The sequence below is a fragment of the Candoia aspera genome, chromosome 13, assembly GCF_035149785.1.
Source record: "Candoia aspera isolate rCanAsp1 chromosome 13, rCanAsp1.hap2, whole genome shotgun sequence".
Classification (NCBI taxonomy): domain Eukaryota; kingdom Metazoa; phylum Chordata; class Lepidosauria; order Squamata; family Boidae; genus Candoia; species Candoia aspera.
The window spans coordinates 3,786,926-3,813,498 of NC_086165.1; the positions used below are offsets into that span (position 1 = coordinate 3,786,926).

The following is a 26,573-nucleotide window of genomic DNA, read 5'->3' on the forward strand; positions in this document are numbered from 1 at the left end:
TTTGTGGGTTGTAGGTGTATTTATTTGTGAATACAAAAAAGGAAAAAAGAAGAGAGACCATAACGCGCTGTGAAACAGCGACCAGGAACATTTACAGTTATTCCCAACTTGGACTCGAGCAAGTTAAGATTAAATACAAAACAAAAGGGGGAAAGAAGAGAAGGGGCTGTCAAAAATAAAATAAGAAATGTACACATTCCAAAGATCCGGTTCCAGTATAAAGTTACTGAGGTTGGCTCAAACGTGGACGCTCCTCCTCTGCAAAGAGAGAGGGGTGGGGGTGGGGGTGGGGAGATGACAGGCCTCTGGGATGGGAGACCCTTGCCACTCTTGGGCCCCACGTGCTACAAACAGGAAAGGAGATTGTTGGGGCCCCACGTTCACACAGCCTTCTCTGTCTCTCGTGCCTTAAAGCGTTCTTCCCTTCCCCAGCTTCATCTGGAAGAAGAGCCTCCATGGAAGAGAATTGTTCCAGCTTAAAGCCCTGCCCCTCTCTGCCTCTTGTGCTCCAATCCTGTGGGGCTTCCACCCTGATTTGGACCCCTTTTCTGGTGCCATATTTGTACCAGCCACTTAGCATTCCTGGCTTAGGGACAAACACACAGGCCTTCCCCCCCCCCCCCCGTCTTTCCTGCCCAGCACTGCGGGCTCCCAAGACGTGCTTGGGTGAGCCCCCTTTGCTGTTGCCTCTGCAAGGGCCATCGAGGGAGGATGAGGAAGAATCAATCCCAGCTTTTCCTATCCACACCAGTTTGGCTTCCCCTTTTCTGCAGCGACACCACTCTGTTAGGGGGGGGTGCCCTCCTTCAAGGCATTTGGGTGAAAGCTCCTTGTGAGTGTGCGTGTTTGAATTCTGCAGCCAACCCGGGCGGGCAGGCGGGTGGGGCAGATCTGGGCAAAGGGGGGGGGGGAGAGAGCCACTAACTTTGGCAGTAGCACTGGACATTGCCCCTCAGGAGGCTCTACTGAATCTTGGCTAGAAGCCGCTACATCTATATAAACAGGAATCCCGGTTACGTTGCATGGACGTACAGGCAACCCACGGGCAGGCTTCGTGGCCATTAAGACTGAAGCGCTGGGTGGTTCCTCCGTCCCGGCCTCTTGTAGGACAGACTCCGTGAGGAGGGGTCAGACCTCCAGCCCATTGACCTCCAGGGCAAGGCAGGCCCACGGGTTTCTTTCATTCTTTGTGTGTTTTGTTTCAATAAGGCACAGGTCAGTCAAGGCGTGGTTGTCCGGGGCTGCTCATCATGGCTCATCACCGCCAGCTAGTCCAAGAAAAACGCCCCCCAACCTTGGTGGCGGAGGATGGGCTTGCTGCTGGCTGGGTCCACCTGAAAGCTCCAATGAAGCCTGGTTGTTGAGCAGGATGAGGGGCAGAAGAAAGGGGGGAAGGAAGAGATTGGACAGCTTAGTCGTTCCTGCTGTGGCTTAGACCTCGGTGAGCTTCCAGACCTTCTGACAGATTAGCTCTTCTCCAGACCCATCCTGGGATGGGAGTAGGAGAGCAGGTTTTCTCTCTGCGCGTGTTCGATGATGGCCAAGTAGCAGAAGTAATACTGCTCGGGAGTCTGGATGCTAAAGGCGCGTTGTGTCCTCATCCGCACCACCGTCTGGTGAATGTTCAGGGTACCCACATCTTGTATTTGTGACAGACAGATGTCCAGCGCGCAGAAAGTACCTGGGGAAAGGATGGAGGGAAGGGAGGGATCACCCATCAGCTGCCCTCTGAAACAATCTATTCAGTGTCCTCCATCAGCTTCTTTGAGCCTGCTTCTCGGGAAGAACTTTGGGCTTCCAGGTCCCATAATCCCCAGACAGCAGGGCCTTAGGGGAGTTGAAGTTCAACACCTTTGCAGGGCAACAGGTTGGGGAAGGTTGCTTCTCTGCATCCAAAAGAATTAACAGGAAGAGGAGATGACCTCTTCTATCTCCAGCTTTACAAGTTGGGAGTCTTCCAGCAGATGCATGAACTTCAACTCCCAGATTTCTGAGTGCTGGCTTTGCTGCTTGGGGCACGGTGGGAGTCAGAGGGTGGACCCATGGGAGAAAGCTGCTATTGTTCTTGGAACTCTAACCCTCCACTCAGGATCCCCACACAACCCACTTACCTGTCCTCCCAATACCGGCACTGCAGTGTACCACGATGGGTGGCCCACCAGGGTGGCCTTTGTAGCGTGGTCCCAAGGCACTGACGGCCACCCTCTGCTGCTGCTTGACGGCTCCCAGGAAGTCAATGAGCGTTGCTGCTGAGGAAGGGACGCCGTAGTCAGGCCAGCTCACGTACTGGAAATGGGTCACAAGGCGCCTCTCCCGGGTCTGTAGGTAGGTGAAAAGGGGGAGGGGCAGAGACCTGAACCCACATTTCAGCTCACCACTTTTATGCCTCCATTGCAAGGATGGGCCCTTTTCTGCTCAGTGCTTATAACCCATATGGCACCCTTTAGATCAGTGTTTTTCAACCTTGGCAAGTTTAAGATGTGTGGACTTGAACTCCCAGAAGTCCCCAGCCAGCATTCTGGGAGCTGAAGTCCACATATCTTAAAGCTTTGGAAGGAGAGCCTTCAACCCCTAGGATTCTCAACGATAGCCAACCAATGGGGAATGAGGGAGTTGAAGACCAGACATCTGGAGGGCACCTGCGTTGGGGAAGGCTCTGTTATAGAAACAGGCCAAGATCATCTTGTGTAGCCCAATTCTCCATCTAGGAAGTGCCATCTAAAGAGAGTTGAAAAGCTGAAATGAGAGGGACTATAGGTTGTGGAGACAAGTATGACACCCCTTGGCACATGGATGAAAGAGTTTGTGCAATCACCTCACAGTTGTACATCTCCAGGAGTGTTTTTTTGTAATGGCTGAGGTTCTCTGTCCCAAGGTTGGTGACAGTTAGGGCTCCATAGGAGATCTGAAAGTCCTTCTCCAATGGCCAGTATTGACCACACTTCCTTTTGCCTCCTTCTTCAATCCTGTAATGGAAAGAAGAAAGAGAGAATATTGAATGTGTGCACACCTGGAAGGTGTCAGCCTGGAGCCCAATGAAAGCATGAAGGTTCAGCTTTTGAATGAACCACATTGGCCCAGTTAGCGTAACATGGCGAGTCAAAACCAACCGCCTTCGTAAAGGCATCACTGCAAATGGGTAAACCACCCCATCACAAAACACATCAGGGCCACGCTCCCTGGTTCTGTGATGCGCTGAGATACGTTACCGTGTGGTCATCACGATCACCAGCACATTCTGCTCCCACACCATGCGCCAGAAGTCATTGTATGTGTTTTCTAATGGCCCTAGAATGAAACAGGGAATGTTAAGACAATGCTGGAAGCTACATATTGCAGGTAGTCCTCAGTTACCAACTGCTTTGTTCAGCGACCGAAGTTATGTCAGGGCTGAAAAAAATAACTTTGCCACCAATGCCCGCCTTCATGACTCTCACAGCGTCCCTCAGTCACGTGATTGCCATTACATCAGTATGCATTGTCCTGTGCCTGACCTGTTTCCCCACTCCCTTGCAGACCAGAGGGATGGGAGAGAAAGGGATTAAAAGAGAGTAAGCAGGCACACAATAGGGAATACACATTGAAAGCAATGCACTGGCAGCCCCCAGCATGCTACACAAGCAGCCTGGTGTATTCCCCATTGTGTGCCTGCTTACTCTCTTGTAATCCCTTCCTCTCCATGAATGTAAATATAAACATTAATTCCCTTTTTGCTATTATCCCAGCACTGGAGCAAGCATTCCAAAGGGACGGTAGGGAAAAGGAGAGCACAGTCACGTGATTTCCCACTTAGTGACTGCTTTGCTCAGCGATGGAGCTACTGATGCAGCTAACTAGCTGTATAGGTAGTCCTTGCTTAGCAACCACAACTTCGGAACAGAACTTTCAACCTGCCAAGGCAGCCTCCCTCCAGATAGCTAGGTTCTGAGAATTACAGACTACGTCCGAGAGCAGCAGAAGATGTTCGTTACTGGGCAGAACAAAAATTTAGCAAATCTTGCTTCTAGCTGGAAGACAGGATGATGGAGTCCAAGTCTAACCTGGTTGAAGTTTGGGTTCTTCTGGAGCACCAGACATGCAAGGCTCATCCATCCATCCATCCATCCATCCATCCATCCATCCATCCATCCATCCAATTTTTATAGCCACCCATCTCACAAAGCAAGCATCTGTTGAGCAAAGCAAGGGGTAGGAGCTGTGGTTGACAGACTCCAGACCCTAAATGCAGTTGTTGCCTCTTTCTCTAGCAATGGTTTCTACAGAGCCAGGTGATGCCTCCAAGACCTGGGGTCATAAATACCTTGAGTCCCGATATAAGCGTTCCTTTGCTTGTAACCGTCCATGTAGCTGGCGTTGATGTAGTCGGTCAGCTACGGAGAGAAAACTGCATTTGTCAACCCTACCGGCCAGCTGCAGAAGCTGCATTTGAGGAGTGGGCAAAGATGGGTGTGGAAGGAGGCTATTCTTCTGCGTGGCTTTCCCAAACTGAAAAAGATCTGATTTTACCCCCTACTCCTAAGCAAAAGGCCCTTGAAATCATAGCTCTGGGGTCGTAACTTTCTGCAGTGATCTAATATTTGCAATGGGGAGTGGCTTCCTCTCCAGGCAAAAAGAACCGTTCCCACCATTTGTTGGTTTCTACTTTCTGCTTTGCAGAGCAGGACAAGCCCAAAGAGGTAGGAAGCACCGTCTTCTTCAGCCAAGAAAACTTGGGAACGGGACTTTAAATGTTTTATTTGCACATCCCATGCTCCATAACTGAATTGTTATTTTGTGTATTTATTCAGCTGGATTATAGCCCACCTTTCCTCTAGGCCAGCGTTTCTCAGCCTGGGGAACTTTTAAGATAGGTGGACTTCAACTCCCAGAATTCCCCAGCCAGCACAGCTATCTTAAAGTTGCCACGGCTGAGAAACGCTGCTTCAGGCAGGGTATGTAATGCCCCCTCCTCCATTTTTCCCCAACAACACCCCTGTAAGGAGGTATCATCACCATGAAGGTTGTTTAAAACCGGCCTCAGTGCTGCAGCCAGAAACTGCAGATTCCCCAAATGCTGCCTGGCTCACTTACTTCCTGGTAGTTGAACTGTTTGGACAACTTCACCCTGGTTTGGTCAAGGCAGGGAACATCCCCATATCGGTTCTTCTCCTGGTTCAAAGGTGCTCTGAAAAGAAGGACAGAGAAAGTTGGGAACAGGATGGTACCCAGCAATTGGGGGCTGGTAGCAAAGAAGCAAAGTTGTAAGAAATTGCAATCAGAAATGGGGCTCGTTAGCAATGATGCAAAAGACACTGCAGATTAAAATTACGATGCAACCAGAATTATTTCTGTTGGGTTTTATGGGCGCTGGACTAGAAAAGAAATATGGGAAACTGACATTGTGTATGGTAACTGCGGCAAGATTATTGTGCAGGTAGTCCTCGACTTATGACCATTCGTTTAGTGACCATTTGAAGTTACAATGGCACTGAAAAAAGCGACTTACAACTGGTCCTCATACTTATGGCCATCGCAGCGTCCCTGCAGTCATGTGATCAGAATTCAGGCGCTTGGCAACTGGCATGTATTTATGACAGTTAACAGCATCCTGGGGTCACATGATCGCCATTTGTGACCTTCCCAGCCAAGCTGGGAAGCAAAGTCAATGGGGGAAGCTGGATTCACTTAATGACCATATGATTCACTTAACAACCACAGGAATTCAATTAATGACTGTGGCAAAAAGGTCATAAAATCAGTTGTGACTCACTTAATGATTGCCTCACTTAGCAATGGAGGCTCCAGTCCCAATTGTGGTTGTAAGTCGAAAATTACCCATATGCACAAAAATGGAAGGATAGTGAAATACACACAGAAGAAGATTGGATGATAAAATTGATGGAGCTTGCAGAAAAGGCGGAGCTGACCAGTTCAGTTAGGAAAAAAGACTTTTTTAAAAGACTGGAAGCCTTATATGGACTTTTTTGCTGAAAGAAGAAAAGACTAAACTGAAGATTTATGGATCTGGGGCTTGGAATGAGTTCAAGAGGGAAGGGAGAAAGTAAGACGGCAATTACTTGATAGAAAAGGGCGGAAGTCATAATTCTACGTTTTCTTTCTTCGTTTACTTTCTTCTTTTTCTTTTACTTTTTAATACTTTCATTGTATTGAAAAATCTGGACAAAAATATTTTTTAAAAATGGGGGTCACCAGCTAGCCTCCCTCTACACCATCTCCTCCAAAATGACAAATCCTGCCTTAAGGATCAGTTAGGTCAGCATCTGTCAACCTCAGCGACTTTAAGATGGGTGGACTTCAACTCCCAGAATTCCCCAGCCAGCAAGGCTGGCTGGGGAATTCTGGGAGTTGAAGTCCACCCATCTTAAAGTCGCTGAGGTTGACCAACCCTGCTCTCGGTCTTACAAATGACTCAAAAGAAATGGAGAACGGTGAGACTCCATGGGGTGGGAGACAGCCCCCTTGGTCCAAGACAGGTTCTACTTAGGAGGGGCTTCAGATGAGGTTCCTCCCGCCCCCCAACCACAGACCCCCATGTCTTGTGGCCCGCGCCATTCGGATGCTTACAAAGAACAACCAAATGTGCCCGCAGGGCTTCGGTGGCGAATGCCTTCATATTCTTCGTAGATTCCTCGCTTCTGCTTCTGGTTGACGTGCTCCAGCAGCTCCTGAAGAGTCATCGCCTTGGGACCTGGGACGTGCACGGAGCCGTTGTCTCGGGGGGGAGCCAGCGGCACCAGGATCAGCTCGTCCAGAGGGTCCGGGTGACCGTTCTGCTGTGGGAGAAACCTGCAGTTCCAGCTGAGGGGGTCCAGTTTGAGAGAGCCCCCCAGGTATTCGGGGAGGCATTCGTGAGGAAGGTGCTGCCTGAGCTCTGACATCTTGACCATCTGAACCTAAAAGGAGGAAGGAATGTGTGTTAGAAATTGGTGCGCATGCGCGGGGGAGAAGACTCAGGTTGGGGCGGGCAAATTGCAGCCGGCGAGCACTCCCAGACCTCCCCCCCAGCAGTCTCTCAGCCCCCCGAACTCACCCTGTAAATTTCCCCAGGGTGATTTTGGGCCTTTTTTTGGAGGGGGGGGGGATAAAATCTTGCCTTTGGGAAATCTCTGGCTCTCTCCCCACCTTTAAGTTCTCCACTCAGTGACCCCCCCTCCACATGGCCACGTTGCTTGCCAGAACATCATTGCATGACCAGATGGGGTCTGCAACGGGCAGGGAGAGAGACCCCTTTGAAAACCAGACATGTGCCCCCGAAATTGCAAAGAGAAAATGATGTGGGTGCTGATTTGTATTTCAGCACTGTTCAGAAGGTTTTTTAATAGCCCAATAACCATCCTTTGCTTGACCCAGTTTGTATTTTGTGAGAGGGGGGCTAAGCACCTTCCTTATACCATGTATGTATTAATGCACCTGTCTTCTCACTCTCTTTATTCCTCCTTCCCACCCCCACCCCACTAAAAAACTTTTCTTGGTAGGGTATGGCTCAGTTCCCATGTTCATTTGGGCGACCTGTTTCTGCAATGTTTCCAGATCCATCAGATGGGTGGATGGATTTATAGATAGGATGGATAGATACTGTGGATGGATGGATGGATGGATGGATGGATGGATACTGTAGATGGGTGGGAGGATGGATGGATGGATGGATGGATGGATAGATGGATAGATACTGTAGATGGATGGAAAGATGGATAGACAGATAACATGGTGATAATCAAAACACTTAACAGTTTTGCAAATTTGACTGCCCCATGATGTGAGTTTCAGTGATGCGGCTTTTCTGGGGAAAAAAATTCCTATGCAAGCTTTAATTAATTAAAGTAATTTCCACAGATTAATTACACTGGAACATTTTCAGTTTGCTTTTTTTTGGGGGGGGAAGGGGTGGAAAAATAATTTTTCCCCCAGAAAACCTTGCACCCCACATCACCAGAATTGTAGAAAAGCTTTAAGCAGTTGATGGTCTATTTCCTAAGGACCCCAAAAAGGAGGGGGTTTTATTCCCCTCACAGAAATGGCATGCTAGGCTGGGATTACTATAGTGCTGAGCAACACCCCCACAAACTTTTCCCTGCTCACTGTTCTCTTAAATCCTTAAAGTTGTGAAGATTCTCCCGTCCTCAAAGTGCATCCATTTATGTTGGCTTGCACTGAATTCCTGGTGGCCATTTTAATACCAATTTCCCCCGCTTATAGCACATTGTTTCTACCACACTCAGCCTAAATTACTCGACATGGTGTGTGAACATGACAGGGTCTCCCTTTTAGCACACTGAAGCCTCCTCAGATGCCATCTGGTCCAGCTCACCCTTTCTCGCAATTTCTCTTTCAGCAACAAGCTGATGATGGAGTAAGGAACTCGAAACCACATGGGCGCTCCTACGATGAACACCTTTTTCAGGCGTGCTGGAAAGGCTCCCTGCAAACCAAGGAGATTTTAAAAATCACTCTATTTTGTATTAAACATTTCTGGAAAAAGGGAAAAAGAAGCAGACAAGGGAAAAAGGCAAGAAAAATAAAATGGAATTGTCAAGCCTTGTAGAATTAGGCTAACATTTTCCATCCGTCACTACTAATAATTACTACATTGTTTTAAAAACCACAGATCGTTGTTAATGTTCGGGCAAGACAGCAATAGCAATGACCAGCACTAAATGGTAGAATGAGATGAGAAATTGCAGGGATTTCTGTCTCAGTGGGTGGAGATCAATCCTCATCAAATGCATCACTGAAGGTTAGAATATTAAGAATTGACGTTAAGGAAATCCTTAGCTTTTGGAATTGAGTTTATCTCTGCCGCTGGTAAGTGAAAATTACACCTTCCAATTTATCCCAACGAAATGTAACCTTGTTCTGCTTCAAGACACCTGTCAAAAATGAATATTCTTTTCTCTTAGAATCCTGGCAGGAATTTCTTTTAAGACAATTATGTCCACCTTGTCAATTCTTAACCTTGCATCAAAGCGACTTTGCAGAACTTGTGATCCCGTGTTCTTTTCCTGGCAAAATGAACCAGCGCATCTCTTGGTTTATTATTAACTGTTGCCTGTCTCGAGTTAATACAAAAAACTTCATCCATCCTGCCTTCTTCTTCCCATTTTAGTAGCTTTGCTAATGCTGGGGACATCCTTTCCCTTATATTGTCTGGTATTTGATCTGTATTCTGAAACTTCAAAAAAGTTTTGTTTTTTTTAAAAAAAGAATGTATGTTAAGAGAAGCCCAAATTTTGAAAGTGGAACAAAGGAGATTAAGTATTTATTGGTGATCTCTATTAATTGGTGGGTCAGAGGTCGATTATGACTGAGGGAAGGAACTTCCTTTTTATATGCCTCGCCTCCCCCCCCCCTTTATCTTCCCCACTTTTGCTGTTCTTGTATCCTGTGTGTATCATTAAGGAGTTAAAAGCTGGACTACGGTCAGGGATGAATTACAGGACTACAGCCCTCATCATCCCTGGTCAACACAGCCAAGCAACCCCACTCTTTACCTGAGCAGGTAGCAGCGCCTGGCTAAGCAGGGTTGGACCTGGTTAATATGTGGATAAGAGGCCACCAGGAGATCCGAGAATCCTGGGAGATGAGTTTTATCTCAAAAGGGATTTTGCCTGGACCATCCTGCGTTTCCTTCCTGAAGCCAACAGGGGGAGACTCGAGCATGTCGCAAAAGAACAGGAATTAGAAACTCAGCTGCTTGAAAAGAAATTTAGGACAGGGCTTTGCAGGCGTTTGTGCCCAGGCAAGTAAACCAGGATGGTTAAGGCAACTTGGGGCCCACCTTAGCCAGTGAACACTAACAGGCTGGAACAATGGCAAAACCCTAACCTTTCCTACGCCCTGAAGATTTGTTGATAAAACCTGTGCCACCCAAGAGACCAGCTCAGCCCTTGGCAGCTGCTGGTGCACGTGGAATGTATCCATGGGGAGGATCAGAGATTTCAGCGATCGTGATGGTACATGAACATAAGCAAAGTATTCAATTGCATCGCATTATTTTGTGCCAGAATTTTATATCTTTTATCTATCTATATCTTTCCTAAGTAATTCCTTTTTTTTAACCTCCCCCATCTTAGACATTTTTATAGAATTTCATATTCATATCTATTTTTATTTATTATTCAAATTTTATTACCACCCATCTCCTCCAAAAGAGGGACTCTGGGCGGCTTAGATAGGTACCTATCTTCCCTAAGTAATTTTTTTTTTACCTCCCCCCACTTAAGACATTATATTTATATTTATATCTAGATCTAGATATCTATCTTCCCTAAGTAATTCTTTTTTTTACCTCCCCCCACTTAAGACATTATATTTATATATAGACCTAGATATCTATCTTCCCTAAGTAATTCTTTTTTTTTAACCTCCCCCAAGTTAGCCATTTTTTGTGTGCAATTTTGGGATGCTGATGGACCTCATTCATTGCTACTTCCCTAGGCTTTAATGGAATATACTTCGGAAAACCTGGGCATTTTGCTCTGATGGAAACCTAATGCTTTGAGAAGTGTTTATTTGTAACGGTCCATCTGGTTTCAAGATGCAGATCTAAGTAAATTCTGGTTAACAGTGGAAAGGATAGGTTACTGTTCATGGCCACCAATAATCATACAGTGGAAATTTTGGCACTAAGCTGAAAAATTTCTACTTGGAATACAGTGGGATGAACACGGGATAGTTACTTCTCGTGCCCACAAATAATAACATAGTGGAGATTTTGACATCAAGTTCAAAGTTATACTTCTTTTTTCTAGCATGAAAACAACTCTCTCTATTCTATTCTGCTTGATATCTCTTACTGATGCTATACTTAGCATTCATTGTATAACTTCAATAATTATCTGCCCATCCCTAGATACTATCTTTTTCGGAAACACGGTTGTTTTAAATAAAATTAAAAAGGAAGAAAAGAAAGTTGGGGGTCGAAAATAATTCTGGGCCATGGGTGGACTGTGTGCTAACCCAACAGATAACCATGGTTGAGATTAACTGGGGGCAGAATAACGACAGATCTATCCTACCCTTTGTTTAGTTACCAGGAGGCTTAATTTACCTGCGTTGCCACCTCAACTGCTTTGGGTCAATCTGCTGATTTAGGACTTCAATCCAATGAATATATTTGAGGATCTCAAATATTTGTGTTTGGGTGTTTTTTTGTTGAAAAGGGCACTTTAATACAGGAAATAGTTGTTTTTGACTTTTTCTGAGAAATGGCCCTGAATTCTTCATCCGTGCCATGGGGAGACACGCTGTTTACAAGAAGACTGTCCCCAGTGGTCAACGCGTCAGAGGTCGTAGCTGGTTGGATTAAAAGCCCACAGTTTCTATCTGTGATTTGTTAATTAATCTGCCTTGCATCGGGCAATTAGGGTTTTTGGCTACTGTACACCGGATAAGCTTGCTAAAAATAAATTCTCATTTCCATGGAAGCCCAGAGGTCAGGGAGGGCCATCGAAGGATACTGCTGAGAAACATCTTGGGATTCCTGTATGGGTGGAAAGCTAAAACATTCTCCTTATATGCTGCCAGGTTAATACCACCTTCAAAGCAGTATGACCTGAACAATTACTGCAAATAAGTGAAGCAAAGTCAGTGAACTTTGGAGCCACACAACCTGCTGTTTTCCATGTGCCCGTCTCTGCTTTAGAGATACGAGAAGCCAGGAATTCACTCCCGAGGTGGCAGCAGAACGCTTCAGATACCTTCAAAAGTGGTTGCCCTGAAGCTTAAAGATCACCTGTTGATAGTATGAACAGGTTGAGATTATAGGAGGGTGGATGTGGGTCAAATGTTGAGAAGAAACCATCCAGTTTGAGGGGAAAAGTGAGAACCAAGGAGTTCCAGAGGAGTGTGGCTTCTCCTTGATGGAAGATTTTCAAGGAGAAGACGGGCAACCGTTAGTGATTTCTTTCTAGAGGTAGATGGCCTTCAAAAACCCTTACGGATTGCTTTCCATAAGTGCATAAAGAGCAACGAAGCTAGCTACAAGGGATCCAACGCCCGTTATGTATGTGTTGGCTACCATACCACGCTTCCAATCAAATTCCTAGGTATGACCAAACACAGTTCCCACAAACAGCAAGAGACCAAACATTTCCATCTGGGATCTTTTTGGGAAATATCTTTTTGGACAGGCGTGGTTTGCCCTTTATGAAAAGCAGATGGCTCAGCTTACAGGCTTCTATCCTCAATGCCCTGGAACCCAAGACTGGTTAAGAAAAAAAAAAAAGACCAAAGCCATTGAGCTTGTGACCTTGACGAAATTGGAGAGAGAATGAATGAGGATGGGAGCCAAAAACCTGACGTCTTCTCTGCAGGACCTCCATTTGGGATTGTATCCCAAGCGGTCTGGGGGATGTCAGTTTGGGTAACGACGATTCGTCTCATTACCTTGAGGAGGTTTAAGATCTTCTTGCTGAGATCCAGCTCAAAGTTGGAGTAATGGGAGTCCGCCATGTCGTATATAAATACCAGGCCGTTCCGCTGAGTTTCAAAGCTGGTTATTGGAAGGAAAAGAATTATTACAGGGGAAGCGACAGGCAAAGCTGCCGGGTTCTCCCATCACTTCTACGAGGATTCAGACAGGGAGCTGAGGCTTGCCAAGGGAACAGTGCACAAAACCCCAGCCCAGCCCAATTTGAAGGTTCGCCCAAGCCTCCATAAATCATGACATCTTCCTCCCCAATCTGTTCCATGACATTACAAGCCAGGATTCTTGGGCTGAAACCTATCGAGCGTAATACAAGTCTGGAGACAGAGGGAAGATGCTGTGCTTAGCTCTGGCACACCTTTGCATTTGATAAGCCCCAGCTTTTGAACTTTCAGTGGCACAAGCAAGCCCAGAGTATACATGGCTTAACTGACCAGTAGCTTTGGAGAGCAGCTTCGCTTGCAACACTTTCAACGAAGGGAAAACGCGCCAGCAGAACCTGGAGATGTTTGCACGGGGAGAAATACCGCGCTCTGATCTTTCTCTCCAGGCTCTTGAAGCAGAGGAAAAGCAAAAGCAGGTGCTCGGCTGGACTGCCAAGAGCCCTTCTCACCTTTCCACTGCCCGGTCCAGCAAGTAGAAGAGCGCCTGAAGCACCACGTGTTGGACGCTTTTATTGGGGTGGTGCAGCTTAGCGGTGAAGAGGGCGATCGATGCTCCCGAGGGGTCTCGCACACTCTGCAGACGAAGCAGAAGAGGAGAACCAGCCAGGTAGTTAAAGAGGGGCAGACGAGCCTTTGCAGAGCCTGGCTTTGATCCCACCTGTATCCTAGCTTAAGTAAGGGGCCAGGAAGCTTTCAGGTTCAAATCCACGTTGGCCACAGCTCTCAGTGGGCAATTATGAGCTTTGGGCACTTCTCGGCTGATGGTCTACCTTACAAGGCTGTTGTGAAAGGGCTCGGGGAAGGCAGAGGATCAGGCAGCCGCATTCACAAGGCTAGAAATTAAATTAGTCCGGTTGGTTCTGATTCGGAAGATGCGTGCCTAGAACTTGGGGTCCCCAGCTGCGGTACATTAACAAGAGAGGGGAGAGACAGAATGAGTGTGTTGTGCATCACAAGGTTGCAAGATAAGTGGAAGGGAGCTGGTTTAGAAGAGAAGAGCAATTCCTGGATGATGATGAGGAGAGATTTATTATTTGCTATTGACTCTGACTGCTGTTATGGAGCCTCCAGCTGCTGGGGCAGTATATCCCTGAATACCAGTTGCTAGGAATGCATTGACAGGGTGAGTGATTTCCTTCAGTAATTCTTAGCTTGTCGACTTTCCACACACTTCTCATTAAGTAACTGTAAGCAGGGCTGCATTATGACTTTTGTGGGTCCCTCCCTTCCTAATCATATGCATATAACGTAACAACAACAGCAACAAGATTATTATTAACCATCTACCAAAATGTAGCATCATCACAGCTTGAGGCCAATTTTTGTACCTTCCCCAAATGCGAAGCTTCTAGAATGCAGGTAGTCCTTGACTTACGACCACAATGGGGACTTTCATTGTAAGTCGTTGCGGACATAAATCGAGTCACCACGTGACCGGACCCGATTTTACGACCACTTTTACAGTGGTTGTTAAGCGAATCCAGCTTCCCCAATAGGCGTATTTTGCCGAAAAATGGCAAAAGAGTTGCAAAATGCGATCACGTGACTGCCGGACGCTGCAACCAGTCGTAAATGTGAACAGGTTGCCAAGTGCCTGAAATGTGCGTGTGTGCGTGTGATGTTTTGTGATGCTTAGAAGTGCTTTACAGGCCATAAAGCACCCATTCTGAGGCCGTTGTAACTTTGGGCTGTTGTTAAATGAACCGTTGTAAGTCGCGGACTACCTGGGGCAATCTGAAATGAAACCCATCTGGATGAGGAGTAGCTTATTCAGTTGATCTTTATCCTTATTTGAACCACACCTGCCCCCCAAGGCTTTGGGGAATTTATTTATTTATTATTAAATTTCTCTGCTGCCCATCTTGCGTACAACTCTGGGCGGCTTACGGATAATAAAAATGACAATTGCCCAAAACAATTCACTATAACTATAACTATAAATACATATAAATACAAATATAAAATACAAAATTCAAGATGGGAGAGAAGATCTTCTCCTTGGCACCCTCACCATGCCAACCACCCCCACAAATTTCCCCCATTCCCACAATTTCCTGGCTGCAAGTTTTTCAGAGCTCTGGCTGCACCCATTGAGGATACCCTTACCAGGATGGTGAATTTTCCACTCAGGAGTTCGGACCGCAAGGGTTCCTCGTGGGGTTTCAGCTTCACGATTCCTTCCTTCAACCTCGTTTCCTAAGTGGGGGAGAAGATGGCGACATCAGGTGTTGGAATTATCAGGGGTCAACTCAGCATTGTCTCATAAGCATAAAAAGGGGGTTTCTCTAGCAAACACATCTCTATTGTGCTTGTGGGATGTCACGTGGGTCACCTGATTTCCACTTCCTCCTCCTCCTTGGGCTTGGGGATTAACGATCTCCATTACCTCTTGGGCACACCTGCAAGCGGGAGGTGCTGCAGAACGCAGCCCTCGTCCTCTCATCTCGCTTGCACGCAGGCTTTCTATTTCCATAGAAAGTGTCTGCAAAGAACCAGTGATGTGTAAGCGCTTTCTACTGTGAATCTACTTGTATCCAGATCTCCTGAATAAATGGAAGCTACCTTTTTCCCCCTCTTTATCTAACTACTGTGTGAAGACGAATTATTTTCTCAACGTAATTAAGCTTAATGTGCAAGTTTCTTTTTGGTCCACGCTTCTACTCTGGAAGATTGTTGTTAGCTGCTTGGAGTTCTTTTATTAACCTTTAAAAGCTCCAGCATCAGGCACCCACAAGAAACAAAGCAAAGGAAATTCCAAAGCTTTTCTGGTATATCCCAACTCCTCCCATCTCCTATCTGTGGGGAAAGTCCCCTTTGATTCCATTTGGGGGAGAGGAACTCTTTTGGCAAAGCACAGATTGTTCCGTTTACCTCGGCATATGCGAGAGGTGTCGGAATCTTGGTTTGTCCTTAGTGTTTTTGAAGCTAGGTTTGCTTCGAAATAACGCTTCTTAAAAAAGCAAGTTCCAGTGTTGCCTTTTCCTGTCTGCCACAGTCAGCCCAGGATTAACAGGGAGGGACGCGCCCTTGGCTGCCACACCCAACCCTCAGTAGAGAGAAGCCATTACGTGGGCCCAGTTCGGTTCCTGCCAGGAGGGTTGGTGATGGGCTCTATCATCTGAAAAGTCATGAAGTCGACCACATTTAGGCAAGATGGCCCGAGATCAGTCTTGCTGATTGATAAAATAGACCTCTTAACAAAGCCAAACCCACCACAAGGCAGTTCTGCACCCCAAAGCGGATGGGGCGCTGGGTCGAAAGGAAGTAGATACCAGGAGAACCCAATTCAGGCATTTGGAAGAGAAATCTTTAACTTAGAAGCCCAGAGCTGGCCAGGATCTTGAACTCTTTGGGTGCAATGTTTGGAACAGGATCAAGGTTCTGGCCCTCATGGATATTTGGGGAAGGGAGGAACCTGCCCCCAACACCCATCGCCATTTTCTCAGCTCCAGAGGCCAGCATGGAAATCGGTCGCAGTTCAGCAAACTATTTTAAGCCATCTTGCAAAGAGGCTACTCGTCAGTCGCGCTTATGCCCGTGGGAATCCGCGCAGGGAAGCCCCCAGGCCTCCCTCCCTGCTCCGACCCCAGCATTGCGCCAGCACTAACCCTGTATGAATGGAAGAGTTCAATCGCTCGGAGGACGTCAAATTTTCTGGCCATGAGGAATTTGACCGCGACGTTCCAGGAGAGAGGCGAGACATTATACTGGACCGTCCACTTGTTGATCTCTTCAAGGAACTGCTTCGTGGCCTTTACCCGACGGACCAGAGCAGGAGGGAGGAAGTAAAGGGGGAAGAAAAACGGTTAATTTTCACATTTCCGGACTCGTTTAGCCTTATCATTTTTTTACTGTTGTCAAGAAGCAGGGAGGGGAGGCAGAAAAGGTGCTGCAGGGGGCGAAGCAGACGGTCCTTGGTGTCAGCAAGAGAGTCTACCGCGATCAGGCAAATGGTGGACAAAGGGTCAAGCTCGGAGGAGTGCAGGACATCTGGGGGTGGAGGGGGCAGGGGCTGCCCTGTGGGTCATGCCAGTTGGGGGAAGGTGGGTCCTGTTCCCCTCCCACACCGGTGTCTCTATTGCTCTGAACTTTGGTCACAGTTTGGAACTTGCAAGTTCAAATTCAAGTTGGAACTTGTAAATTCAAATTTAAAATTATTTCAAATCAGATGGTTCGTATTTTAAGGCTAATGCCTACATCTTTATCGAATTGTAACTTGTACCGGCCAGTGACCGTAATAAAATTGAACGGAACATTTCTAAACTCCAAGGTGTTGTGTAAAGAGCTGTGGCTGCAACGTTTCCAAACGCTGCCTGAGTTTGGAGGCAACGTGGGATGGGAAGGAAGCAGCCTTGTTCCTTAATTTCAGGACCAGGTCAGCCTCTTGGGGACCCGTGAAGGGTTATGGGGTTAAAGATCCAGAACCTCTTCTGGCCACCTGCCCACCCCCTCTTAGATGCAACCCGGGCCTAGATGTTCCTAGGAAAAAGGTTCAGTCATTCCAAGTGCCCCAATTTCCGAGCCGCCACACCATGCCCTTTACCGAAAGAGGCGGCAAGCAAGGGGCAGATGAAGTGAGTGCCAGACGAGATGAGTCACGGGGAAGGAGCTCTTTGCGAGATGCAGAGGCAGGAACGCGGAGAAGGATGCTGCAAGGGGGGTAGGGGGGGGGAAGCAGGGACTGCCTAAAACCATAAGGGCTGGATTAGATGATCTTTGGGGCCCCTTCCAATTCTACAGTTTGGTGGTTGCAGGATCAGTGGCGGACAAAGCCTCAGCATTAGGCTCCCGATTCGCTTCCAAAAAAGTGGCTTTGGGGGGCTCTCTGAGAAAACATTTCCAAATGCAATCTGAAGCCCTGCTGGTCCTAATGCAAGGCACAGCTGCAACATAAAACCCTCCATGCTCCTGAAGGCTCAAGTGGGGAGGGAAAAAGGGGGGTCCTACAGCTCTGTTCAGTTTCAATGTTAGGATGGCCGACTGCCAGATTAAACCTGCCTACGATGGAGCCACGGCATGGTTCCTCTTTTGTGGCATTCTTCCTCCTCCTCCTCCTCCTCTTCACTATATTAAAGTTTTCTTACTTTTTTCAAAGCATAATTAAAATACAAAATATAAAGTGCAGAAGAGACAGAATACGGAACTAAAAAGAAACCAGAGACGCTAAAAGTGCAAAAATCGATAGAAAGCATAAGAAACGGATGACTTCCGATCTTCTTCAACACAGATATAAAAGCATATTGTAAAAAGTGAATCTCTGACTATTTGTTAAACATTTGGTACCATGATTTCTCTAAAGAAGGAGGCAGGCCTACCTGACTGGGTTGTTTTTGAGCAATGTTTGGGATAAGCTGTTAAAAGCCGTTAAAAATAATCTTCTCCACCACTTCATTGGATCCCGCATCCAGTGAAGTGGTGGTGAAGATTATTTCTAGCAGCTTTTAACAGCTTATCCCAAACATTGCTCAAAAACAACCCAGTCAGGTAGGCCTGCCTTCTTATTCTTCAAGGGTGAGACAAGGTAGACCAGTGTTTCTCAACCTTGGCAGCTTGAAGATGGGTGGACTTCAACTCCCAGAATTCCCCAGCCAGCATGGCTGGCTGGGGAATTCTGGGAGTTGAAGTCCACCCATCTTCAAGCTGCCAAGGTTGAGAAATGCTGAGTTAGGTGTTTTCAGTTTCCCAGCTGGCACCACCACTGATCCAACATCCATCTGGGTATCTGGGGAAGAGAATCAGCTGGCGTTCTGCTGAAATTCTGCTAATCCTTGGCATTACTCTCTTCCCAATCCTGCCTATGCAAAGCAGAGGTAAAATTGATCACAGCCTTTTGCAAACTGGAAGTCATTAGGCACCAAGCTGGCCAAGTGACTCCATCCTGAAATGGATTCGATCCGAAGCTCTGCGCAACTCCGAAAGAGCCACTCAGGGGCTCCCAGCGGGCCCATTTCTGGGGTGGAAATCAGTTCCTCGCGCCGGGCCTTGGGGAGAACTGTATTTCCATTCATTTTTAAACAGCTTCTGCGCTTCTCCATCTGAAGGACAAACATCTTGAAGGAGTGACTCATGGAAAACAGGAGGCTTGTGTTCCCTTTGCAGCAAACTTCTCCCTAGCAGGAAAGGCTGCCACTGTTAACACCATTTTTGTCCATTTTTTTCCCCAGGCTAAAAGTAAGGCTTTAAAGGGACAGCAGCAGTGAGATGTCTGGGGCAATAAAGCTACCTTTGCAAAATGCTCCATTTAGCCACATCCAGCAACTACAAAGAATTACTTGAGCCTTTTTAAAAATATCTCTATCTCTATCTATCTATCATCTCTATCTCCATCACCTACCTACCTACCTACCTACCTACCTACCTACCATCTCTCTCTGTCTCTCTCTCCTCTAAACCTGTGCAATTTTCAGGTAAAACAGGTTGTAGGTAAAACAATTTTCAGGTTGCAGGTAAAACAGATAAAACAGTTGGGCCCTTTGAGGGCCCAGTAGAACAGGGGTTCCTAACTGGGGACAGCTTTCAAAGAGTTTGTGAACTTGGACGGGGGGGAAAACCTTTAATGTTAACTTGCCTATCGTTTCAATTTACTTATTCTCTTGTGGTTGATTTAATAAAGAAGCACAAATGTGCCCCTTTCTGTGGGATTCTTATCAGCACCATTGGGACCTATCTGTACTGCTGACAAGCCACTTCGCATGCTGTACAAACATTAAACCTTTCGATGTGACGAATAAGGACAAGGTTAATGAGGAACAACTCAAACACAGAGAGAAGACAAGCGAAACTCTGACAGTGGAACAACCCGTACCTACTGTTGCTCCTGTTCTGCCCTCCCCTCCTACTTCGAAGAGGGTTTATGCAAGGATTTTAAAACGCTTTCATTTAAAAGAAAATCATTGCATCTGCCACAAGGATCGAGACCAAGCACAGGCTTCCGCCCCATTGGCAGCCTCTGAAATTTGCTGGTGCCTCGTCACAGAGCCGTGGGGTGTGTGTGTGTGTGTGTGACGCATGATTTAACACACCCTAACACTTGACCATTTCACAGAGCCAACCTGAAAGTCAAACAAGCAAGCAGTTTCATTAAGGTGCCTTTGGATAGTTCTTCTCTACTGTCCTGAGAAGGGAAGAAAGCAGCAGGGGAAAAAAAATGGGAATATTCAGAAGAAAGGGTGCCTTTGTGTTTCAACCAATGATTAACTAGTGATTTACTTTTATCATCTTCCATGATACAAGGAGGCAAGGAAGGGAGGTGGGAGGAAATACAATATGCTCACTTTAATTGTTGAAAGGGGCACAGGAAATGCCATTTCTCAACCCCTCCTGAGCTGTTAATTTTTAAATATGGCCTGGATGCTACCTAGCTGGCTTGTCATCTCCTTTTTCAGGCTGAAAAGCTGCCACATTCTTCCCATCCTTACTCAGACCTCCCTCCAAGTCCCCGACAAAGCAGGAAAAAAAAAAGAGGAGAATGATGTCACTCATCTGGGGCAGACAACAGGAAATGGCTTCAAAAAGGAAAGGATTTTTCCAATGCAGCAAAGACCAACCATTGAATTTTAGCACTTTCTTTTTAGATTTAGATGTCTCTAACTGTGCAGTACGATCAGAGAGAGAAATAAAAAAGGGGAAAACAGTGCAACTGTGAATCTTTTTTAAAAAATGTATTTTAAAAAAGGCAGTAGGGCCAACCCCATGCGTCTGAATAGTACCTATTTCAAGTTGTGCTCCTCCACCGCCAATCAAAATGAAGATGTCCTTGAGTAAGTTTCAAGGAAATCAGATCCAACATTTGTAGCTCGATGAATGAAAGAGATACCGTACAGTTGTTTTGGGAAGACATCCCTAAGATTAGGACTGCCTGTACAGGTTTCCCTGGAAAAAGATTTGCCCCCCTGTGCTTCCGTGTTCAAATATATATAAACACAAGGATGAGCTGAAACCCATTCTCTGCATGAATCTATAGCCTTTTCTCTAGATCATGTAACGAAGTTTACACCAATACTGTTTTTTTCTATAATCAGCTACATCTTAGGATGCTCTTGACCCAAACTTCCAAACGCCCTAGCACATCTCACTCTCCAAAGCCACCATTCCCAATTTGCCATCCTGGAGTATCTGTATTTTGGTCCCAAAGAGCCAGAAAGGAAGAAGCAGCAACTTTCCAGGTGTTGTTCTGACGTCTTTGGAGAAAAGAGGGTGGTGGCAGAAAGGAAAAAATAACAGAAGAGGCGCCAAATGGTTGCAACCATTAGCCTTGTGGAAACATGCCTGCCTAGATCTCTTCCCCATGTCCCCACCCCTTTCTTCTTCCCAGCCCGCTTTTCTGCTCCTAGGTTTAAAGTCTGGAAGATGGAGCAAGTGTCACATTCTAATGATATTAGCAACCCAAGGGACACATCTGATTTAAAGTATGTGGTCTGAGGGTTGAGGGCTCCAGATGTGAGGGAGGGAGGGAGGGAGGAAGGAAGAATAGCATGTGGGAATGACCTTGGGAGACAGGAGGAAGAGCCATAGACTGGACAGATAAGAGGCAGCTGAGCCCACAGAAGAAACGGGGTGTGTCAAACATCTCAGAAAGGACCCTCTCTAGTTTCTTGGACTGTAAAGGTGAGGGGGGGAGAGATGTACTTTTTGACCTGTGATTCTGTTAATGTAACCTTACAATAAAGACAGAGCTAATACTTCCAGGTGTGCTTCTTGTCTGGACTACCTTAAAGGGCTGACAAGGGCCCCCTTAAGACCATGGAGCATCCCAGGTCATCAACTGCAAGAAAGCTCACCAACCTTAGTGCTAGATCAGTGTTTCTTAAAAGGTACCCAACACATGTAAATGACTGACTCGAAGAATAATCCATTTAAATCTCCTCTGGGCATTTTGGATGTGGTGAATGTGACCAGTGGCAAGGGACTGTGGGAGTTGTAGGCTAGAACAGCAGGAAGTCACCAAGTTGTTATCCCTGATTTATTCTGTCCTAGAAAGCAGATACTATTTGTGGATTGAGGATCAGTTGGGCCAGAGTTTCTCGAAAAAGAATGCTGGCTGGGGAATTCTGGGAGTTGAAGTCCACCCATCTTAAAGTTGCCAAGGTTGAGAAACACTGAGTTTGGTTCAACATTCCTCCAATCTCATAGGTTTCCATTTTAAAATCATACAGAAACTTGAATATGTTCCCTTCACCAGAATCATGCTATATATTGCACACATTTTCCCTGTGACCCACATACCGAGTTGCCACATTGGGAATGGACAGCCCCTACTTCATTTTCCAAATACAATCCCATGTTCAAACTGCCTTTAACACTTCGGAATATCTCTATTTTATCTCATGATGGTATTTGTGCCCACGGCCATCTTAGTAAACAGAATCAAGTCATCAGTTATGCATCAGGGAAGGCTGATCTCAAAAGGCTAAGGGAGGGTAAGAAGCAGTTAATACTTGGATGGGGGACCACTAGGAAATATTTTTTGGGCAAAAAATATCCCAGGAGAATGCTACAGCAAAGCCAAGAAAACTCCATAGACATGTCCACAAGGCCACAGGCTTGATCTGAAGCAGGCCTTCCCCCTTTTAAAGAATAGTGGATCTCAGAGGGAATACCCTGGCCTTTAGCTACTAGTCTGTTGCACCGCAGCTTCCAGGAAGTAAAATTCCATAAGCGGGAATAGCACCACACCTTCCCTTCGAGCTTAAATCAGATGATGCCAGAAGTCCAATAGAGACTAGAGAATTCTAGAAATGTTCATAAGGACTAGTTATGCCCCACAAGATAAATATGAGTTACTTGGCATTGGTTTTTATAGTTACTATTGCCCAGGACTGATACTGTGCTGACCTGGAATGAAGTCCCACATATTTGGGATGTCCATATAGCCCAGAGAGGTATCTTTCAAGGAGCAGCTCGGAGCTTCCCTTCTCCAGGGCGAGGTGGCCATGGGAGACCTTCACTGTAGGACACCCAGCAACTTTGCCTGGTCACTGACTCAGCACTGCGCTTCATCTTTCAGGATCAGCTCCAAATGCTGCTGTTCTCAACATGGTTATAGAACTGGGTGTCTTTTCAGCTTCTGCAGCAGCTCAGCAGCCTCTTCTCAATTATCACCATGGACCTGTTCGGGTTTCAGGCAGATCTTTCCTCCCCAACCCCACGCAGATGCAAAGGCATGCCGAGAAAAGTCAATGTTAAGACAGGCAGATATAAACAGATCTCCAGGGAAGTCTGAATTAAACCCTTTCTGGGGAAAAAAACCGTCTTTTCCCCACCCCCTGCAAAGAGAACTCAATTTTGTCACCTTCCCAGTTCCTTAGCCCGTCAATGCCTTCCTTGGAGATGCAGAAGTGGAAAATTACGAAAGCCACAAACTTTGCAACACCCGAGTTTGCAGTTTACAGTCAACTGGAAAGCAGGCAGAAAAAACATGCATGCACTAGAAAAGGCAGGAATGTAAGAGGTGCAGCCACTCAGGCGTATCCCTTCTCCCAAACAGCCAAAAAGCACGGAGAAATTCAGAGATTTTTCTTCCTTTGCGAGTGGCGGCAACGTTTTTAAGAGGAAAACGCGGATAGCGTAGCTCAGCACTTCTAATAGGATTGGTTAAGGGACAGAGAACAGTGTTGGAATTAATGTAATGTATATATTTAAAAAATGATAGGAAGGATATTTGATCTTGGCTTCTGGTGTGCACCTCTGTCCAAACTATGAAGGAACTGAAGACCAGAATCTGGATGGCAGAACAGCAGGAAAACCAGAATATGTGCAACCAATCACTGTCTTCGTTTCCCATTCTTTTGTTCTCTTTCCTGAGCCAAATTTTAAAAACTTCTCGGGGCACCAGTTTAAGCTGCCATAATCTGTACAGGACCATTTGTGCTGGTATGAGAGCCTGCAGCATTTTGGGGCCTTGTTCTCAGCCCCTTTGCTCCATAAAATTGATTTGGTGGGTAGAAGTGGCAATGTTGGGAACTCTTAAGGAAGGGGATGGTAAAAATGGAAGGAAATGCCTCCATTTGCACTCGGCATCACAGTAACACCAACATCTGCAAAGAAAGCTAGCAAATAATTGCATTAAAAAAAAAATTAAGGAAACATCCCCTCCCCCCCCATGAGTAGGCTCTGAAATAAAAGTAAGGATGCTGGATTTTTTTTTCTTATGACACCAAGTGGAAGATTCTCTGGAAAAACCAGTTCCTTTCCATTACATCTATATCCTTTCTTTCTTCTGCCTTCCTTCCTCACTCTCCAGTTATATGACTGGAAAAAGGAAGGGAAAAAAAGGGGGGGGGATTAAAAGACAGTTAAGTGGCATCTAGAGTGGTCAGATTTCTTTCAGCTTCTCCACCCTCCCACCTCACTTCCTCAAATATTAAAAGATGGGAAGCCAGTGGGTTATTGCACGTTTGTGTTTCACATCCTCTCCCTATTCCCTTTTTTTTTAACATGGGGGAAAAAAATGGAGTCAAGTATCTGCCCCCCCCACATACCAATCCATGGAGGGGGGAAGAGAGAAAAAAAAAGAATTCATTCAAGACAGTCCAAGATTTCAGGGGCACTCTTGAAGAAGGGAGGGGAGCTTGATCTCTTGCCCCTCCCCACTCTCAATGGGAAGGTGAGACTTCTTCCCCCCCAATCTCTCCTTGTGCAGAAAGGGGGTGTTACCTTTTATGATCCCCCCCACCCACAAATTTCCTTGATTTTGGAATGAGAGGAGGGAGCAGAGGCTGGGCGGGGGAGTTTCTATTCTTGTTTTTTGGGGGGTGGGTCATAAATTGGGTCTGCAAAATGGGATGCTAGCACGGGGGGGGGGCTGCCACCCTTTGCAAGTGGAAAAGGTACACTTTACGGCTCCGACTGGGCTGCATCTCAGCTCCCCCCCCATCTCTGATCACCATAGAAACATCACCAGGGGATACCTCTGTACCCCTTCCCTTCCAAAGGCGATCACTGATCTGGTGGAGGGGGGGTCCATCAGAGGCTGGGAGGGCAACTGTACTCTTCAGGGCCAAGATCCCCCCCCCCCCAGCAAAGAGGAGGAGGCCCCCGATTCTGGACTTTTTTGCTCCCAAGACGCCCAAGGGGAAGACATGTGGGGCTACAAAGTAACCAGGCGGTGCATTCCGGGGGGGGGAGAAAAAGGGGGGCTGCTGGTGCTTCCGAGAAGCAAAGCAAGGCAGGCACCCCCAAAGCTTGGCATCTGTTCCTTTTCTGAACCCCAAAGTCGTGCCCAATCCCGGAGGATCGCTCGCGCTTTTTCACTTCCGTTCATCATCTTTGTTAAGGAGGCTACGGATCGAGGCAACGGCCGGCACGGAGGGGGAGGTGGGGGATGGGGGAAAGAAAGAAAAAGCCAGGCCCGAACGGGCTCGGCCTCTGCATCTAAAGCCAGACACCGCCCCCCCGCCCCCAGTTCGGAAAGCAAAACAATTCAACCTCAAGCAACGTCATTGCCAATTGCAGCAAAGAACCGCGATGCAGAAAAAGGACCCGGCTGAGCCGAAAGAGAGAGCTCTTCCCCCCCCCCCAGATTTTGGGGTGCCCCCCCCCGCTTACCTGCTCCTCCTCGGGAGTCAGCTGCGCGGCCATGCTCCCGAAACCCCGCGGCGGCTGCTGGAGAGGACGCGCAAGTTTCCCAAAGTCGCCAGCCTCGCCCCCTCCCCACGTTAATCCTCTTCCAGGCTCTCTCTCTCCCCCACCCCTTTTTTTTCTCGGGGGGGGAAGGGAGCGGGTGGTCAGCGGCAAAGCCCCGGCCTCCGCGCCAGCCTCCAGCGGGGCATCTTTCCAGGGCGCCCGCTTTCAGAAGAGCGCTGGAAAAATAGCGATGAAAAAGAAGAAGAAAACGGGGGGGGGGGGAAAGGTGGGGGGTCGGGCTTGCCAAAAAAAAGGGGGGGGAGCGATGAGCCGAGGATCCGAATTAAGATGGTCGGAGCGCCGCTGTCCGAGGCGAAGCCGGATTCCTCGCTCGCTCGCCCCGCAACGCCAGCTCGGACCAAGGGAGCATCGCGAGCGTGGGGGTTGTGGGGGGGAACCCCTCTTTCTTCTTTTTTCCAACAGTTCTGATTTAAAATAATAAAAAAATCGCAGCAGGAAATGTCCTCCTGCTTCTAGCCTGCGAGCACGCCAAGCTATGGGGAGGGGGGGCCAGGAAAGAGGAGGGGAGAAACCTGCCCGCTCGCCAAAAACGGGGGGGGGGGAAAGGGGGTGGTGGTGGTGGTTCTCGGCTGTCCAAAAGCGAAAAGTCTCCCCAGATTCGGATGGGCTCGTTTCCCGGAGCGGGAGGAAGTGGCGGGGGGCGGGGGGAGACTCTCCGAGCTGCTGCTTTCTCGGAGGAGGAGTCTCTGCCTGTGGGCGCGTGTGAGTGTGTGTTCCGGGGTGTGTGGAAGGATTAGGAAATGGATGGATCCGCTCCTGCTGGCTTTTCCGCCTGCCCGCTCCTCCCCGCCCAGGCGGAGCGCACCCGCCCGCGGATCGGCCTTCCGCGCAGCCCTTATTCCTCAAAAGCAGAGCGAGGGAGGGGCGGCGAGCGCAGGCCAGCCCTCCCCGGCGCCAGGCCGCTCGCCCCCGCCCGGGCTCCGCTCGGAAGCGGAATCCCATTCGCGGGCCAGCGGGGCGGGGAGGCTGCTTGGAAGGCTGGCCGAGGAGGGGGAGGAGAGAAGGAGGCGGAGGAAGCGCGGAGGGCAGGGGGAGGAGGAGGAGGAGGAGGAGGAGGAAGGCCGGGGAGGGGGAGGGGAGGAGGAAGGGGCAGGAAAAAGGAAGTAGGAAGTAGTAGGAAGAGAAGAAGAGGAGGAAGAGGAGAGGGAAGAGGAGGGAAAGGAAGGAGGAGAAGGAGAGGAGGAAAGGAGGAGAAAGAGAAAGGGAGCAGGAGGAAGAGGAGGAGGGAAAAGGGAGGGGGGAGGGGAGAAAAAGAGAGAAGTAAGGAGAAGAGGAAGAAGAAGGGGAAAAAAGGGAAAATGAAGAGGAGGACCAAGAAAAGGAAGAGGAAGAAGGCAGAG

The 26,573-nt window shown here is 47.6% G+C and overlaps 1 protein-coding gene across 1 annotated transcript; it reads right to left on the minus strand.

Moving 5' to 3' along the window:
* Positions 1-25,417, minus strand: PTPN9 (protein tyrosine phosphatase non-receptor type 9). The gene is made up of 13 exons (XM_063314562.1): positions 25,135-25,417; positions 16,197-16,340; positions 14,695-14,784; positions 13,038-13,162; positions 12,385-12,490; positions 8,309-8,419; positions 6,565-6,893; positions 5,071-5,164; positions 4,301-4,370; positions 3,210-3,288; positions 2,816-2,966; positions 2,112-2,319; positions 1-1,681 (listed from the first exon to the last, which is right to left on the minus strand). Exons 1-13 carry the CDS (start codon positions 25,165-25,167, stop codon positions 1,467-1,469), a joined length of 1,755 nt encoding a protein of 584 aa, XP_063170632.1. The 5' UTR covers positions 25,168-25,417; the 3' UTR covers positions 1-1,466.
* Positions 25,418-26,573: the final 1,156 nt, after the last annotated feature.

Excerpts from the sequence above, each read along its gene's own strand:
- PTPN9 (XM_063314562.1), bottom strand. The coding sequence starts at position 25,167 with ATGGCCGCGCAGCTGACTCCCGAGGAGGAGCAG. Across the intron at positions 14,785-16,196 it reads AACTCTTCCATTCATACAGG|GAAACGAGGTTGAAGGAAGG; the intron begins GTTAGTGCTGGC and ends TCCCCCACTTAG. Across the intron at positions 3,289-4,300 it reads CGCTTATATCGGGACTCAAG|GGCCATTAGAAAACACATAC; the intron begins GTATTTATGACC and ends GTTTCATTCTAG.